Consider the following 19,400-nt stretch of genomic DNA (forward strand, 5'->3'; position numbering starts at 1 on the left):
ATAAAATACTAACATGAAATGATATAAAAATAGATTTTATAGCTCTAAAGTTTAAAATTTTTAATTTTATGCTTTTAAAATTTGTTTACTAGAGTACAATAGACAAATGCCTTCAATTTAACAATTCTGGCAGCACATAATAAATGTGGGTAACAAAGATCAATAATATTCCTAAGCACTATCTGAAGCAAATATAAATTAATAATAATGATAGCTAACACTCAAGTGCTTACTAAATACCAAGCACTAATTAAAGCATTGTTACAGTATTAACTTGCTTATTAATCTTTACAGGATTCCTATGATATTGGTGCTACAGGTAAGAAACAGATGCAATAAAAAAGTTGTCCAAGGCTGCATAGCAAATTTGTGTAGAGAGAGAATTTGAACTCAAGGAGTCTTATTCCAGAGCTTGCAATCTTAACCAAGAGCTAAACAGGATTAAGTAAAATATGTGCTGTATTGGGACACAAAACTGAATGGGGGAGGGGAGGCGGGCTGAGAGAGATGGGAAGGAGAAATTGCTGGGCAGAGGGACATTTTTAAACTATATATATATATATATATATACACACACACACACACACACACACACACAGGCAAATTATACATTAAAATTGTTTGTAATTTCAATACATACATCAAAAGCTGTGACATAAAGCATCACTATTTTTAAGATACTGCTTCAAAACACTGGCTCTTTACTATCACAGAGATAAATGATTGTTTAAAAATTCATTAAAACCCAAATGCTAACAGCTTATATTTCAAAACACACTATTTCTGCAGATTGGGATAGTTGTGTCCAACTCTGTACAGAGCCAATAGCTAAGGTTTTATCTTATTACATTGCCAGAAATTCTGACTATATACCACAGATCATAAAATATAAACTCATTATTCCAGAGACATGGAGAATATTGAAATTACATTTTGATATATTTTTAAGTAACTATCTCAAAATGACCTTATTTTTGTGTGTTCAAAAAACCTACTTTTATACAACATACAGATGATGCATTATAGAATTATATAACTATAACCTATATTGTTTTATTAACCAATGTTGCCCCAATAAATTCAATTAAAAAATCATCATCAACAACAACAAAAAATCTACTTGTAGAAAGTGAAACATTAAAGTAGTTTCACTTTCTAATATTCACTATCGATTTGGGGCTCAAACTTCCTTCTTTTCACATACATACACAATGTACAGAAAAAGAAGAAAAAGCTACTATCTCAGCCTATAACACCAAAAATTGTGAAGATAGTGGGTAAAATACCTAATCTAATATGAGACTATTTTCTTAATAGTTAATTATATCCTTGCATTATTTTTATAAAATAAATAATTTTAATACAGTTTAAATAAGCTTAGTAACTTGTTTATGAAATTACCATTATTTTAGTAGCCTCTTTAATCTATTCCCATAGATTTTGTCTTTTATTACTCAACAACAGAACCTCCCAACATTAGTAAGTATTCAGCACATCCAAAGTTAAAATGAAAACTAAGCCATCCTTTAATTTAAAACTGAAGCAATTTATCACTAAGAAAAAAAATTCAAGCATCATAAAAATAGGCATAATTATATGGTAAACAAAAAGGAAGAATTTCTTTAAACAATGAGCAATCCAGATTTAAATCACAAAAGAAAACTACTTTCTGGTTGAGTTCATTCAGATGAGCTTAGTTATAAACTTTTTTTTCAAAGATAAGAACATAAGTTTGCTGGGAGTACTAAAATATAGAAAAGAGATTATAAATAAATAAAATGGTCAAGTTTTAAAGTACTTTCATTTCCTCTTATACCAAATCATTAAAATTAATAAACACAATTTATTTTAAACATTACTATTATAATTAATGTAAGTTTTACTTACTTCCACAGTACCTTCACTATGATAAAATAATGAGAACAACAAGATGATACTGATGATTTATATCTATTTAGAGGTAAGAAATTATCTATATAATTAGTACTGTAATTCTGTTCCATCTGGAAGCCTGTGTGAGGAATGTCATTGTTGGTAATACATTTTGACTAAAGATGGGCTATTTAGATAATTTACTAATTCTCTCAATTAGGTTTTCATTTAGAAATTCAAGTCTCATAAAGACTTGTTTTTAGATATGTTTTATATCATTATGAAGTCCCTTTTAAAAATAATGAAACAAATTTTGGTAAAGAATGCTAGAAAAACCAATGATTCTCCTATGTTTGATAATATTTTCACAACTCTAGTAAATGTACTTTTTTTTTTTTTTAAGGATTAATGTAGCTTCCATAGAGTAGATTCTATTCCACCAAACATTCTTAGATTTATAGCTTAAATTTAAACTGGTATAATAGCTATTAAAATTTCTATAATCAACATTCATTTCAGCAGGTAGATGATCTCTTTGCTTTCTAATATTTGCCTACTTCATTGATTACATGGTGGTTAAAAAAAATTAAAAGTAGATGAAATATTCATCAGTTAAAGTTTATGCTAATAAGCACCTCTGACAAAAAGAAATATATGAGTAAGCAAACACAGCCATACTCCATCTGTAATCAATGGAAACAATGAGATTTGAAGAATATTTACTGATTTTTAGGTATACTTGCTCTTTATAAGGGAAGCACAAACTACACCAGGGGCGTGAACACTTAATTTTGGATTATACATTTTCACTTAACAACCTGAACTTTTAGAATAAACTGACAACTTTTGACTTAAAATAAATTGATGCATCTTGATTGGTAACCTCTCTTCTATATCTGTAACTCGTTTTCTTTTATACTGCCCTTCTTTTCCTAATACCAAATTTGACTGTGATGATAACTCTGTCTTGATTTTCCAGGTTTTAATAAAGAACAACTCCGGTTGAAAGAAACAGTTTATAATACAAATATAACTAGCACAAAAAGAACAGGTAAGGTGATTATGTTTGGAGATATCGGAGTTGGACTTACCCTTGCCACAGAAGCTCATCATTAGCGAGGTCCTGCCAAACACATGAAGCTAAGCAGAGGTCGGTTGCATTCAGGTAGGACAAGATGGTAAAGCTTAGCTCAGGAGGCAACATTTCCAAATTAATGAATCCTTCTTGTTCTTTAGATTTCCTCGCCTTCAAGAGATGATATATATCAATGCCTCCCTGGACTTGTTTACGATGACTGCCGTTAGAAATGCTGCTGGCAGCCATCCTCCTGGTCTGCTCTCTGCTGAGGTAGCCTTGTTCACTGTAGCCTTCCTGCTGTAGCTGCTGGTTTCTGGCCACTCTCCACAGCCCCTGACCCATCTGCAAGCCTGAGAGAAAGCCAAAACGTAAAAAGGTTACATTAAAAAGGGAACCTGCGTTTCCCAATGGTACAACAACTCTGACATGAAGCATTCGTTTATCGGAATTAACATTCCTCATGAAAGCATATTAAGAAGTAATATATTACCAAGAATAGCTGGTATATACATCGTCCGTTGAAAACTCGGGCAGAGAAAGTTTCAGACATGTTTGGTTTGATTATCACCTTTATCCCAGTTTGCTAACTACTTTTAAAGTCCACAGGTGACATAATAATTTTTCACATGGTGAGATTTAATAGTTACTGGTATCCTAAAGACTCTTACAAATTATAATTATGTGGACTTATGGGCCAGTATTAAATAGAGCTCTGATCAGAGCGCAGGACTTGAGTTAAAAGGCCTCTAGACCCTGCTTTTTATCACAACTCAGGCTAAGCTAAGCTAGCCCCTTTTAACCAAACTCCCAGATGCATAACAGCTGTGAAACAGGCTTTTAGTTTAATTCTTGCCAGTCTACATTTATGTTGTAGACTGTAATAAAATGTAACATAGGCCCTGAAGTCTAATTCAGAAACCTTATAAATTAGACACCTAGAACTCCACGATAAATAGCTCAATAATGACTATTTGGTTTTGTTGTTGCTTTAAGTAAAAAATAATAATGTAGACCAATTTTCCAGTTCTTCTCCCTATAGGCCTATGGACTCCTCAGAGATAACTGGGAAAAGGCAGATAAGAGTGTGCTCGTCTCCCCCACTCCACCCACTGACCTCCAACCAGAGCAGTTCCACATTTATCTGTTGCAAGTATTAGACTTCATCATATATAAACATTTAGAAAATTAATGACCCGAACTTTACATTTGATCTTAGCTTTAAAATAAGTAACTTTTCCTAGGCAAATAAATTCATTAAGAAAAATGAAGTCAGAAAGAGCTCTTAACTAATATAAGTAATTATTTTCATGATCTCTTTTCCTAACAAAATATTGTTGTTTTACAAACCCAAGTTGATTACTAACATGAGTGCAAGTTTGAAAATTGATTTAAAAAAACAAACATTTTATTAATTTTTTTAAAGAGAGAAAGGGAGAGGGATAGAAAGCTAGAAACATCCATGAGAGAGAAAAATTGGATCAACTGCTTCCTGCACACCCCCTACTGAGGATGTGCCACAATCAAGGTACATGCCCTTGACCTGAATAGACCCTGGTATCCTTCAATCCACAGGCAGATACTCCATCCACTGAGCCAAACCAGTTAGGGCAAAAATTGATTTTTGTATAAAATCATTAAACTAAATTTCATAGCATAACCAGACCTTAAAATATGGGTTTGTTTTAATTAGCTGTTTACAATAAGGACTAAGAAAAGTAACAGAAACAAAACCAAGAAACAAAATCCATGGATGGCCAGAATTTCTGAAAATTATCAGGAACAATTTGAAAATTAAGTAGGATTTCAAAAGATGTCAAAGATATTATCTTTTTCAATATCTATAAAGACATGATCCACATGTACATTTACTGAATTACTGGCTATTATTTGGATAATAGCCATTATAACAGATCACCTAATGATGAAAACAAAAAAAGAGTCCAGTATAATTTTTCATTCTTCCTCCTTACAGTGAACTGCTTAGACTTACAGGAGCTAAGTTATTAAGAGATGGGGGCAGACAGAGAAGAAACATATTCATGATTTTAAAATGTGGGGAAATTTATTTTTGCACAGAAACCACAAAAAATAATCTTTCCTCCTACAACACAAAGCACAGGAATTGTAGTAGTTCCTCTGTTCAAGATTAAGCTCTAGTAATTACATTCTTATTTTTATTTTAGAATCTTAAGATAAAAAAGACTAGCCACTGACTTGGAGAAAATCTTTGCAAAACACTTATCTGATAAGGGACTAGTATCCAAAATATATAAAGAACTCTTAAAAGTCAACAATAAAAAACCACAATTAACCCATTTAAAAATGAGCAAAATATCTTGAGACACCTTATCAAAAAAAGATATACAGAGAGCAAATACGCATATGAAAAGAGGCTCAACATCACATGTTATTAGGCAATCACAAAACAAAACAACAATGAGATAACTATTACTACACATCTACAAGAATGAAATCCAAAATACTGACAACACCAAATGCCGGCAAGTATGTGGGAATGCAAAATGGCACAGTCACTGTAGAAGATAATATGGTTGTTTCTTAGAAAACTAAACATGCTTTTACCATATAATCCAGCATTCATGCTCCTTGGTATTTAACCAAATAAGCTGAAAGCTTATATCCATAGAAAAACTTGCACATGGATATTTATAGCACTTCTAGTCATAAAAACCAAAACTTGTAAGGCATCAAGATGTCCTTCAGTAGGTGAATGGATAAACTATGGTACATCCAATGGAATATTTAGTACAAAAAAAGAAATGAGCTATCAAGCTATAAAATGACATGTATGAAACTTAAATGCATATAACCAAGTGAAAGAAACAGATCTGAAGAGTCATATGTAATATGACTTTAATTATGACATCCTGGAAAAGATAAAACAAAAATAAAATAACACAGAAAAATACAGAATATCAACATAAATTTGTAAGAAATTTCAAGTGTGCCCAATGGATAATTTAATTTTGATACATATTGAACATTTTGAGAACATTATAAAGAAAGGCATTATTTTCATCAAGGCTATACCTGCGTTAACCTCAGCAAAAAAAAAAATGTCTAGAAATCACACTGATTGCTAAGGCTCATGTAGCCTGTAATAAAATGTAAATTTTAGATACTTAAACTTATTTGTCTTTTTAGGTTAGCACAACTAAAGGTAAAAAAATAAACATGGTAACTATGGTATTTGGATTCTCCAGGTTTAAGGCATTTAGTATCAATTTCTGTGTATTTCCCCTACAGCATCTTTCCAGTGGCATATGGTTGAGCAGCTGTTGTTACTCTCAGGGATGTTGCTAGGAAACACAGACTCAGGGAGATTTCCCTAGGCTCTAGACTTTAATGGGAATCACTAAAATTGAGCGCTGAATGTGATTCAGAAAGCATCCGGCAGGTAGAAAGAGGTAAAGCCAACAGCTGGTTCTTAAATCGAAAGTAAAAAAAAAAAAAAAAACACACAGAAAACTTGATGGGGAGAGGGGAAGTTTTAGGCTCATGTACACATAATTCAGACAAAGAAAATGGCATTTTTCTATTCTCCTACTGTTAAATAATACTGCAAATTGCCCTTTTGGGACTCCATTTTTCTTTTAAAGCAGTTGTTGATACTGGGCAAGAACACAGTACAATAAACCATTTGAGAAAGATTAATATCATAAGTTTATCCGACAGAGAAAGGAAAGGGTGTTTATAGTGTTCCACCCCACTCCCAATCTTCCTCAGGGTGACAGGGATGTGCAATGTGAATGGAAATGTCAGAAAAGTCATAAAACTCTCAAAAATACATGGTATTCATTGCAGACGTTGTGAAGCAAGTCATGGAGGGAGGAGGGTGTGGACTCTAAAGTCCAACAGAGGAGTTTAAGCCCTCCCCCTCCACTGGTTATTACTTATATGACTTTGAGAAATTTACTTGATTATTCTAAACCTTAGTTTCTTCATATATAATGTGGAAAATAACACTTATAGCCTAAAAGGCTGTTGTAGTAGATGAGACAAGGCATATAAAGTTTCATTCCACAGCTAATAACCACTAAGATGGTACCACTTCGTTTTGACAAAATAATATGATTAGTACTTTGGTTAAAAAAAATATTTAATGATGCTTAATTGTCCTCATGTTTTGTACACCAAATAAACACATTTGTTCATGTTGACACTTGCATAGCATGGTAAGGTTTATTTACATAGTTTTTCATCCCCTATCTGATATTTTAGACATGGTTATTTGTTCCCTTCATAAAAGCAATTTTTTTTACATCAATGACTACATTAAAAACAACAACAACCAAAACCTAAAAAACAAAATCCTTTCTTATGATTCACAAAATGTTTTTAAACTTCAGCCTGCCTTATGGTGGTGTCAATAGAAATGGCATGAAACAGGTCCTATGTTATCATGAGTAAGATTCAACATTTGGCTCTAAAAGAGAGAGAAAATATGATAGTTTCATGCTGAGTTCTTGCATGATTTCAAACTCCTAAAATCTGTCATTTGTGTCATTTATTTGATCAAAAAAATTAAGCTGCATAGCTGAATCACTGAGGAGGCAAAGAGTTTCAAACTAAATAAAGTTAAACACAAAAAGAAGTTTTTGTATTTGAAATAAATTGGTATAAATATGGATTTTGTGATGAAATCACTGCTAATTATTTGTTCATTCAAAAAAGAGATATTTATTTTTTTAAAACAATACTCTTATAAGAATACTAGAGGCCCAGTGCAGGAAGTTTCATGTACTGGGGGATAGGGGTCCCTCAGCCTGGCCTGCGCTATCTCACAGTCTGGGACCCCTTGGGGAATGACTGATTGCTGGCTTAGGCCTGCTCCCAGGCCCCCTCACTCCTTACCACCTGCCTGTAGTGGAGGCGAGGCAGGCTCCCCCCACTGTGGCTGTGCTCACCAGCTGTGAGCCCAGCCTGTGGGAGCACACTGACCACCAGAGGGCAGCTCCTGCTTTGAGCGTCTGCCCCCTGGGGTCAGTGTGTATCACAGCCACCAGTGGTTCAGCTGTTTGGTCAATTTGCATATTAGGGTTTTATTATATAGGATAATCTATTCCATTGGTTGGCAAACTCATTAAACAGATCCAAATATCAATAGTATAATGACTGAAATTTTTTTTGAGAGACAATTTTTTTTTTAACTTAAACTTCTTTTAACACCACTTCTTCAAAATAGACTCACCTAGGCCATGGTATTTTGTGTAAAAGCCACACTCAAGGGGCCAAAGAGCCACATGTGGCTCGCTAGCTGACCACTGGTCTATTCCATGTTAAAATAAAAAACCAGTCAATTCTTATAGTTCTGTAAAATCACTGCAAACATGGAATTGCAAATAATGAACCACTGCTCCTAATAAGAAATGCAGGGTTAGGTTCCTGTGAGCCTTTGGACATAACGTTTTTTTGCCAGCTGATCAATACACAATTTTGTTTTGTGTTTTTCTACTGATTCACTACCACAGAACTCACCAATCATGAAAGAAAGTTTATTTAACCGGTATTTTCTCTGTAAAGCATAATCACAGCCTCTTAAACTTAGGAACACTAGACAGCTCTTCAGTGTTACAATTGGGGGCCATTTTAAATCACAAAATCATCAACAAACGGCACAAATGGGAAAACTGTGGCACTATATTAACCACAAAAAAGATTTGTTTACAATATGAGAACTAAAGAAGGCAGAGCATTCGTTGCCTTATTCAAACTTAGCTGGAAATGTGTGTCTCCATGGATGCAAATTTTTGCAGCTCTGCAAATGTCCAAGAATGACTGGAAAAGTGTCAGGAAAATTGATTTGGGGATAAAAATATTTATTGAGTAGACAAATTCACTAATACAAAATCTACAAATAATGAGAACTGTAAATTAATACTACTCTAGATGGCCCATGCATTTTTCTTCCAGATGTGAATATATTTTGTTAAAGTTTATCATCTTCAGATCTATGAAATTTTAAGGATCTTCAAAATGAAATAAAAAATATTTCTAAATGTGGAAATAGTATTTCATTATTATCTGATAGAAATAAGCAAAAAATTTCATAATGACTTAGGTTACAGAAGAGAAATTATGTTAACAAAAATCCTCTAGAATAGGGGTGTCGAACTCATTCAGAGAAGGGGCCAAAATCTAAAATCCAGCCTGAATCGAGGGCCGAATGGTTTACTGAACAGTCATAAACTGTCATTGTGATGGAAACGCAGCGGAGTGCAGTGATGACAGCGCTGTGTGGGCCACATTGCAAGGCCTGGCGGGACAGATTTGGCCCGCGGGCCTTGTGTCTAGAAGATATCAAAGTTTGAAATTTTTCTTTTCAGAGGACAAAATAAGCTATGTGGTGAGGAAAAAATTCAAGGTAATTAGGACACATATATTTTCTTATTTTTCAGACTTGACAATAAAATATAGACTTATAAACTAAGATTTAGATATTCTTTAGTAAGTTTAAATTCTTCATTGAGCATGGTTAACCCAAATATAATAAACCTGGAACTCCCTTTTAAACTGGGTGAAGTATCAAATAAAGCATTGGCTGCCGAAACCAGTTTAGCTCAGTGGTAGAGCGTTGGCCTGAGGACTGAAAGGTCCCGGGTTCGATTCCGGTCAAGGGCATGTACCTTGGTTGCGGGCGCATCCCCGGTGGGGAGTGTGCAAGAGGCAGCTGGTCGATGTTTCTCTCTCATTGACGTTTCTAGCTCTCTATCTCTCTCTCTTCCTCTTTGTAAAAAAATCAATAAAATACATTTAAAAACACACACACACACACACACAAATAAAGCAATTGCCAAAGAGGCAAATAAATATTATTCAGGAGTTTATATTTTCCTGGAATTATGAAAACATGGCTATCAATTTAACTAATCTTGACTGTTTTAATACAGTGGTTAAACAATGCTCCCTCTGTCTCAAAGCTATTTTATATTGCTTGGTTTAAAGGTCAAATATTCGTGCTCAATTCTGTACTACTCACAGATGCACTCCATGAGTGGACAGGAGATCTAAAAACCTGGCACTGAAGGCTACTGAACAGGGATTGGTAACCAAATTAAGTGACCTTGAATACTCAGTGGTTCTATGGATAATTGTATCATATCAGTTAAATGACAGAAGAGTATTTTATTTTCATTTAGTTAAATTTTATATTTTGGTACTATCATATCTTACACTTCAAATTTAACTTTCAGTTCCTAAAATCCTATGTGCCATGGCCCAGTAGCTAGGATGACACAAATGGATATTAACATGATTTTAGGACTAATTCCAGAATTTTTCCAAAAATAAAGTCTTTGGAAAATATTTACCAAGAAGAGTGCATACCGCTTCTTAAAGATGCATTATGGCGCGAACAGCCTCTATCACCTCTAAAGGATCTGTGGTATCTGTCAACATTTTAGGCATGTTACATGTAGGGTTATTACACTTCATTGATAATTTTCCTTCTAAAACAGCTCTTTTGTTATTACATAGCTTAAACTTAATATTCTAAGCTCTAAAATCATTTCAATTCATTCATAGTTTTATAAATAGGTTTTAAACCAGAATTGAGATAAATATAAATGGTAGGATACAATCTCATACATTATTTATGACATAAGGCAGAGATTTTCAACTGGTGTGCCACAAGAATTTTTAAAACATGCAACACCTGACTATTTAGTCAGGGGTGCTGACCTCTTTTCCCTTGAATTGTCAAATGTAAAAAATGACAACAGCCAATATAACAATAGTTGTGTGGTGTGAATGAATGAAAATCATACCTTTTTCTTTTTTTTATCAGATCGGCAAAACTGAATTTTTTGGTATGCTGCAGAATTTTAGTAGTTTATGTGTGCCATGAGATGAAAACAGTTGAAAGTGGCTGGCATAAGATATCAATTGGTCATCAGATAAAAGAAAAAATATTATCACTTTAAAAAAAAGTCTTTTACGGTCAAATTTTGTCTTGATAGAAATATAAGACTGATTCCCTAGCTGGTTTGGCTCAGTGGATACAGCATCAGTCTATGGACTAAAGGATCCTGGGTTTGATTCTGGTCAAGGGCACATGCCTGAGTTGTGGGCTCAATCCCAGTAGAGGACCTGCAGGAGGCAGCTGATCAATGATTCTCTCTCATAATTGATGTTTCTATCTCTCTCTGCCTCTGCCTTTCTCTCTGAAATCAATAAAAATACATGTATTTAAAAATATATTAAGATTAAGCACAGCCCTAACCAGTTTGGCTCAGTGGATAGAGCGTTGGCCTGCAGATTGAAGGGTCCCAGGTTAGATTCCGTTCAAGAGCATGTACCTTGATTTCAGGCACATCCCCAGTAGGGGTGTGCAGGAGGCAGTTGATCAATGCTTCTCTCTCATTGATATTTCTCTCTATCCCTCTCCCTTTCTCTCTGTAAAAAAATCAATAAAATATATATATTTTTAAAAAGATTGAGCACATATAATTATCACCTTCTATTAAAATGAGAGAAAAGGAATAAAAATTGTAAAAACTAAACCTATGAGAGAAAGGAAAACAGGATGTTAAGTGGACATTAAATTTCAACAGATTTCTGTAACATGAGAGTGGAAGTGGAGTGCTTACTAATGGACCCATGAAGAGGAAGGAAGAGAAAAGTCTGGAAGAGCAGAGACAGAAGTACATTACAGAACCCTCAAGAGGCTTTTAGGGGTCCAAAACACAGTATAAAGATTGGAGTAATTCGGAGCAAAATGGGGAACAAAAAAACAGGATTAACATCTCTGGGTCGCTGTTTCCTTACTTACACAATAATGAGGGGGGGGAAATCCCCCTTTACAATTATTTTTGTGAAAATTAAATGTGTGCACATGGAACAATAAACCACAATTTAGCCACCAACACACATACATCGTGTGTCTAGAATGCTTATGCATCTATTTCAACCCCTTTCCTTACCTAGGTAAAGTGAAGAGGCAGGTGGTTTCACTAAAGAAATTGAATGACTTTGGAGGAAAGACTTCCCTCCTCTCCTACTCACATTTACAAGTGGCCCAACATAACGGCTAACAGACCAGAGCACAGGTGACCCATGCAGATGCATCCTTCTATGGGTCAACTTTTTATTGTCTTATTCAAGTGCAGCGGAGATACTCACACAACAATCACCGGGTTCATTTTTCCTGATTTCACCCAGTGACTCTTCAATAAGTTAAATTTAATCTTAATCTAATAGTCATAGTTATAAAATTATATACTTTACATGTGACATATTTTGAGAGTTTGAGTAGAATAAGAATCCACTGAAACTCTGCTATATAGAATATGATAGGAAGGAACATCTTTCTCCCAACTTGCCCCTTTCTAATCCACTTGGGTTCCCCCCCCCCCCCACTTCACCCTCGGGTTACCAAGAAACTCTTTCTTAAATAAGGATTATGAATGTCCAAAGCTTTTATTCCTAACCACCAAACCACATTCTCAGAGTGTTAGAGCCCACAGATGGCAAAGGCAATCCACCATCTGTTTCTCCATCACTGGTTCGCATCTTTTACCTCTGTCACTGCTTGTTAGCTCCATTCTCTTTCCCAGCTGTGCTTCTCTCTCAGGCTACTGTTCTTGTGGAAAGCACATAGGCTTTGATGTGAAAACAAGTCTGGCTCCAACTCCAACATAGAATCTGATGAGCCTGTAGTCTGTGGTCCTCATTTGCCTCATCAGTAAAATAATGGATAATTCTTACCCAATGGATACTTAGAGAACCTACCCACAGTAGATAGTTTACAATAAGAGATAGTTTTTGAGGCCACCCCTCATGCCCTTTTAAATGATAACACTTATTTTGTTTTGTTTTTCCATTTCAGAGTATACTCGATTATTTTGCACTTAATTACCCGAGTAGTCATATCCTGGTTCTAAATTTCATTAATTTAGGATTTGTGAAATTTGGAGAGATTCCATTTACCTTTGATAGGAGAAGAAAATCACAGCTAGTGAATATATAAAGTAGAAGCTAACTTTGCTTAGATTGATATATAAACACAAAGTTTAGCATATAAGGGCAGTGCTAACAAAGATACCGTTTTGGTGTTAAGTACTAACATAATATTTAATCGTTATTGATATGTTAATGTGTGACAGAGAAATAGGTAGAAATTTTCTTTATACTGTTACTATGAAGGGTGAATTTTAAATCGGAGCTCCAATTATGCCATATAGTGTGTTACTGTCAATACTTCAAACAAGATTTCTGAACTTCTATTTCTCATAAAAGAGGGGAATTCACTCCTATCTATTTTATAAGGTTGCTAATGAGCCTTAACTAACATAACATATATAAAAACCTCTTTTAATTGGTAAAGCTGTATGTAGGTCCTACTGCACTTTCTTTTTTTCTAATGCAAACATCTGAGAAATAGCTATATCTATTTTTTTTTCTCCTTTTACACAATTTTGGATGTCGTTTTTTCTTTTTTTAAAAAAGTTTTAGTCTAAATGAATTTGTTGCAAACAGCATAAAGGTACTTCCACCTAGAAGGCAATATACATTAGATTAATTACCAACAACTACATATAAGTTGGTTTTTAAGAACAATAATACTTTTCTACTGACTTCTAGCAGATGGCTGTATTTCTAAAAGGGATGGTGTTTTGGACTGACTGCATTTGTAATGTCTTGCCTTTTTTTAAAAAAGGCAGAGTATTTCTACAAAAGAATAAGATAAAAATTATTTATTAACAGTGGTTGGAATATATAATAGAAAGCCTATTTTTAAAATATTAAGCAGCTTTAGTCAAAACATGTCCTTGTTAGAGATCAAATAAAGCACTTTTCTATAAGAAAAGGCTAACTGAACTAAGGCTTTTAGTAATTCCATAACACTAAGCATTACAATGGCACATGCTGTGGAGACAACTATAAGTAATAAAGAATGGTTTATACCCTATGCAGGTAGAGAATACACAGTGGCAGATGGGAAAAATATAAAGGAGGCTGGAGGTCTTAAAAAGCATTCTGCTTTAAATACTTTTGTTTGAAGCAAAACCATTCCGTAAGTCTCTTCCTGAGCAAACAATGTTAAATTACTGGTTTGCAATTGACATGAAAAAATCTCATTTCAATACTCATTATAAATGGTTAGTTTCCTTTTGCTATTTCTTAAGTGTATATATGGTGGAATTCATAAATAAGAAATTTCCTACCTCGGAGATAGAGATCTAAAGGATGTGCCAAAAGAGTGATCTCTCCAATGTAATGTATATTAAGATTTAAAGATCAGGAATGTTCACTTATTTGTATCTTTTTGACAATTTTCATATTTTTCTAGCAGAAAGAAGTGACAACTATATTTTTGTTTTTAAAAATCTGTAAGTGATATTATGATGTTACTCAATGGCACAGGAACATAGGAGATTCTGTGAGAAAATATTTTCTATGAGACATTGAGAATCAATTTGGCAGTCCAGTATTTACTACTCCACTTCCAAAAGAACAGACCACCAAAGTAGTTTAGAAAAGTCTGAGTAGAGAATTAAAAAAAAAAAAAAGGAAAGGAAAGAAAAAAACCTGATAACCAATCACACCTCTAAAATTGAAAGGCAACAACTGTAAAGAAATGAAGGAAGGGTCCGTCCACAAGGAGGTCTTTCTAAGGAGAAAAGGGAAATAGCTAAGTACTGAGAGGTCATAGGGTACATTAAACACATAAAAAAAAACCCCACTCATTAAATTTAAAGATCTGGTCCTGCAAGAGCAGTTTTTGTTCCTAAAAGGCATACCAGTTGTACTTGTTTTCATTCACAAAGATTTACAATATTACTTTGTTTTCTGGAGGCTTTTTCCTGTTCTTTAATTTGATTCTGTAATGAGTCTTACCAAATGGCATCTAAACAAATGTAAAAATTAAGATGTGTCATTTAAATGTAACCAAAAAGCTGAGAACTGTGTGCCTACTTAATTTCTTCGGCCTCTTTTTCAAAAAATGTTCCACTGTCTGTTTTAACTTTTAAATAAATTTATCATATTCCTCACCAGCATTATTTTTAATTACAATGGCATGGCTTTTACTTAAACTACACTATTTACTCAACCCAATTATAATCAGCAGCTGCATATCCCAACTCACCTCCTCAGGACATACCACACTCCATGCCCACCAACCACACTGGCCACTCCTATGAGTTGTGGAATTAAAAACAAAACAAAGACTGAATTACTTTTATACAAACCAAACAATGTGTTAAAGTAAAATAAATATCAAAGGAAGCCCCAAGTAGGGGAAAAATCAGAAATGAGCTGAGAAACATCTAATAATAAAGATTCCGATACAAAACATGGTTCTGATTCAGGCTCCTTCTTTAACTAGTTGTGGGTACTGAGCAAGTCACTTAAATTTCAAAGTCTCAGTTTCCTCACCTGTAATACAAGGGTTTTGAACTTGATGATCCCTAAGGTCTCTTTTAGCTATAAAATTCTATGATTCTATAAAAATAAAATGAGAAAACATTCTTTTAGAAGGTAAAATGAAGAGGTGATGGAGACAGATGTATGTATGTGTGAGTGTATTTAGCATCTGCCCTTCCCATCTCTCTTTTCCACGTTCATGACTTCTACAAATTACTATTCAGCATGAGCAGATAAGGGTTTGTTCTCCAAGCATGACTCTCCAAGCATGACTCACTTGCTAAAATCTCACTCCTTCTTTCAATCAGTTTATGAAATCCTGTTCTTGAAGAATATGCAAATTGCTGATTACAGAGCTAAACTCCCTAAATCTGCTGCATAAATTTGAAACCACAAATATCTTTTCTCATCTCTATATCACAAAAGTATTTGCGCCAAATATGATGTAATCTTACTCAAGTCAGGACATTTTAGTTTTAGTGTAGAATCTATGTCAATAAATTTGTCAGAATAACGGAATGATGAGAAAAAATAAAGAAATGGGGAACATAATTTTTTAGAAGTAGATGTATGATATTAAAGTTATTTTAAGTAAAATACTTCAATGAAAAAGTATCATGGGTTAGATGTATATATTTCACAGACTCTCAATATTAATTATTTTCATGCATTATCACAGGCCAACCAAGGCATTAGTCTGTTTCCAAATTTGAATCAAGGTATAGAAAAAAATAGTTGGCTAATCAAAGAACTAAAAAATCATAAATCTGAATGACTAATTTCAATGTATTATGATTAAAAAAGGTCATCTCTTGGTAATTCAATGTTTTAGTTCCCACAAAACAACAAACACACAAAGCATTCCCTATTAAACTGATCATACATAATAAATTACAATTCATGTTTTAGCTTATCTAGAAGTTATTACCTTAAGATATTTTATGGGTGAAAGTACATCAACTGTGTTACTTTTGTAAGCATCTGTTTAAAATTTTGCAGCCATCTAAGGGCCCCAAATTACTATAACTGAAGTATGTTAACCTGATAGGGAGCCCCAATTTAAAAGCCAAATTTACAATCTGAGAATTGACACAATCAGGATGGTATTAAGCCCCTGAGGGATAAGAGATAAACCTGAGTAATACTTTACTCGCAGATAAGGATTTACAACATCTTTAAAACTTGGAAGAAGCATAGACATTTTTACAGTGGATCACAGCCAAAACATTGTCAGAAGAAAACCTGAAGTCTATACCTTCCATTTCTGATAAACTTATATGGTTCACTGACAAAAGCTGTGCTGGTAATGTACATCCAGGTAATGCCAGAAAAGGTGGTACCTGCCACCTAATAGTGCATAAAAGCAGACATACAATATACAGTTAGTTCCACTCTAGGACATACCTCCCCCCATCCCTTTTTGTTCTAATACCATCATAAAGACTGCCACTGATCTGCCTTCTTTCCAAGCCAGAAGGCTTTCCTCTACCCTTTCCTAACTTCTTTCGTCCTCAAAAGCTAACGTTGCTCATGTTTGGTTTGATACAATTTCAACCATATAAAAAGGCAATGAGTAAGAAATACATAATCGCCAGCTGTGATATGCTCTGCACACAGAGACCTTAAAAAACACACGCATTCCTCAGACACACATCATCCCTCAGGCAGTTTCCCAAGCAAAATAATAAGCCTCTCTTCAAATAATTATTAGAGGAAGATGGGGGGGGGGGGGGAGGGAAAGAGACAAAAACAAACAAAACCTTTTTCAAGCAAGATAAGGCTTGTATAAGTTTGTTTATTTCTTTAGAGTCTGACCTCATTTCTACTCAGTTATTCCTATCTATTAACTCCTAAAATTTATCAGGCAGGGTATCTGTTAGGCAGCCTCTAAGATGGCTCCCAAAGATCCTGGCATCCTGGGACTTAAGCCCCTATGTAATCCACTCCAGGTACAATAGATTTGGGGTTGGATTATTTACTCACTTCCAACAAACAACATGGCAGTAGTGATGGGAAAAAACTTCTGAGATTAGGTTATAAAAGACTGTAGAGAGTCTTTGGGACTCTGTTAGATTGAAGCCGGCTGCTATACCGTGAGGCAGCCCAATGTGGCAGAAAACTAGGCCTGCCAATAACAAGGTGAGTGCATTAGGAAGTGGATCCTTCTACCCCTCAAGAGACTCTTCAGGTGACAGCTCAGCCCCCATTTCCAGCCTGACCACAACTGCATGGAAGACCATGAGTCAGAGGTGCTCTGCTAAGCTTTTCATGAATTTCTGACCCACAGAAACTGATATAATAAGTCCTTGTTATTTTAAGCAGCTAAATTTGGGAGCAATTTGTTACTCAGCAATGGATAACTAATAAAGTATCTAATTAGACAAATTGTCAAGTTAACGATAAAAATGGGAAATTTCTCACTTAACCTGAAAAAACAGGAAAAAATGTATTCTTCATTCTGCTCGATTTTGCAAACCATTTTCTTACATGGGCGGGGGGGCGGGGGCTTCTACCTCAGAAATAAGGTCACCAAACGCCAAACATGAAAAGAGGAAGAAGAAAAACTGAAATGGAAAACATAAATTAGCCCCACCTTGCAGTAGTAAACATCATGATATACCGATTTAGACAGAAACACTGGGAATCCTTTAAAATCTAAATTCCACTTGTTAAAACAAGCACACTCCATTGCTAAATCACCAAACCTGAACAAAACATAAATAGAGCCTAAAAATAAAACAACGAAAACCTTAAATGGCTGAGGATTAGGAAGCATTTATGTTATTTCATCCAATTAATATTTAATCGAGCATCCACCGTACAAGAAACCAAAGCCCAGTTACAGAGAAACAAAAAAGGACACACAAAGAATCTTTAAAATTTATAACCAAAGTTTGATAACTGAAGCAACTGGCAATCTATAGTGACTATAACTGGGTTTGCATACATATTACTGAAAAGTATGTAAAAGAACCTAAAACTGTGCACCAAAATAAATAAATAGGCACAAAAATAACAACGGAAACAAAACCTACTTTGCTTGAAAAGCAACACTTGGGTTAGAAGAGGATAATCATTGCCCCTTCTCATTTATTTCAGAATGAAGTTGGGTCACTACGTAGGGTCCCAAGCTGACCTCAATGGCCTAGAAAACCCAAGGAACACACCTATTCTCCCGCCTGCTGACACCGCCTTATTCCTCCCTTTAATAAGCCGTCACCGCTGTCACTCAAGAAGCTTTGCGCTGTCATTGGTCCCAAAGTCTTGCTGGTTGGCAAGTTTCTACTAACTAGCGAGCACCAGTTATCTTCATTTCCGAGGAGAAGAGTGGGGGTGTAAGGGGGGAGAAGAAGCAAGAGCTCTGAAATACTAGGCTGACGCTTGTACCTGAGCGACCTGAGATCCCCACCGCCGCCGCGACGAATCGGCCTCTCGACGGGGGCTTCCAGCCAAAAAAAGAAAAGAGCTCAGCCGGGAACTGGTGCCCAGGCCATGGAGAAGCCGGCTCCGATGTCACTGGCTCACGCCGGTGAGGGTGCGGGCGGCGAGAACCCCAGAAACAGCAGCACTGGCTTCCTCCAAACGGAGCGCCCCTCAAGCTGCAGCAGCGAGGGCTGCCGACAGCTTGAGGTTTGACGTTTCCTATTGTTGCCGGAAGTGACGTGTGCGGCCTGAGGCGGAAAGCAAAAACATCTTTGTCTCCGCTGTGTACGATTCGTTACAGGGTCCCCGTTTCTCACTTCGCCTCCGGAGCTACTCTGGGCATCCAAACGGGGAACAATTTCTCCTCTGCAGCTTAAGATCGGACTGGCTATGGAGAAGGCTCTCAGCAGCGTCAGCGTCTTCGGGGGGACTGGACGAACCCGGTGTGGAATCTGCAGCGAGGAATCGCGGAGCGCGGGAAGCCTGCAGCTCGGAAGGTCCGCCGCGCTGCGTGGCGGGCTTTGACCCGCTGTTGCAGATACAAACGGTCGGCGCGAGAAGCGCATCCTAGGCGCGGGGGTGCGGCTGCCAGGCTTTGTTGCTGGAGGCTGGTCTCCAGGGCTATCTCCGGTTGCATAGG

General features: G+C 35.6%; 1 protein-coding gene across 2 annotated transcripts in view; it reads right to left on the bottom strand.

The window, feature by feature from the left end:
- FBXO8 (F-box protein 8) overlaps positions 1–18,988 on the bottom strand; it is a 40,780-nt gene extending 21,792 nt beyond the window's left edge. Inside the window, exons 1-2 of one of the 2 annotated variants that reach the window (XM_036423605.2) lie at positions 18,725–18,988; positions 2,964–3,300 (exon numbers count right to left, since the gene is read on the bottom strand). In XM_036423605.2, coding sequence (XP_036279498.1) covers positions 2,964–3,292 — 329 coding nt within the window. In that variant the 5' untranslated portion in view covers positions 3,293–3,300; positions 18,725–18,988. Of the gene's footprint in view, positions 1–2,963; positions 3,301–18,372; positions 18,620–18,724 lie in introns of those variants that run through there. The other variant, XM_036423604.2, reaches the window with a different exon arrangement.
- Positions 18,989–19,400: the final 412 nt, after the last annotated feature.

This window comes from Pipistrellus kuhlii, unplaced genomic scaffold, assembly GCF_014108245.1.
Source record: "Pipistrellus kuhlii isolate mPipKuh1 unplaced genomic scaffold, mPipKuh1.p scaffold_m20_p_8, whole genome shotgun sequence".
Lineage (NCBI taxonomy): Eukaryota > Metazoa > Chordata > Mammalia > Chiroptera > Vespertilionidae > Pipistrellus > Pipistrellus kuhlii.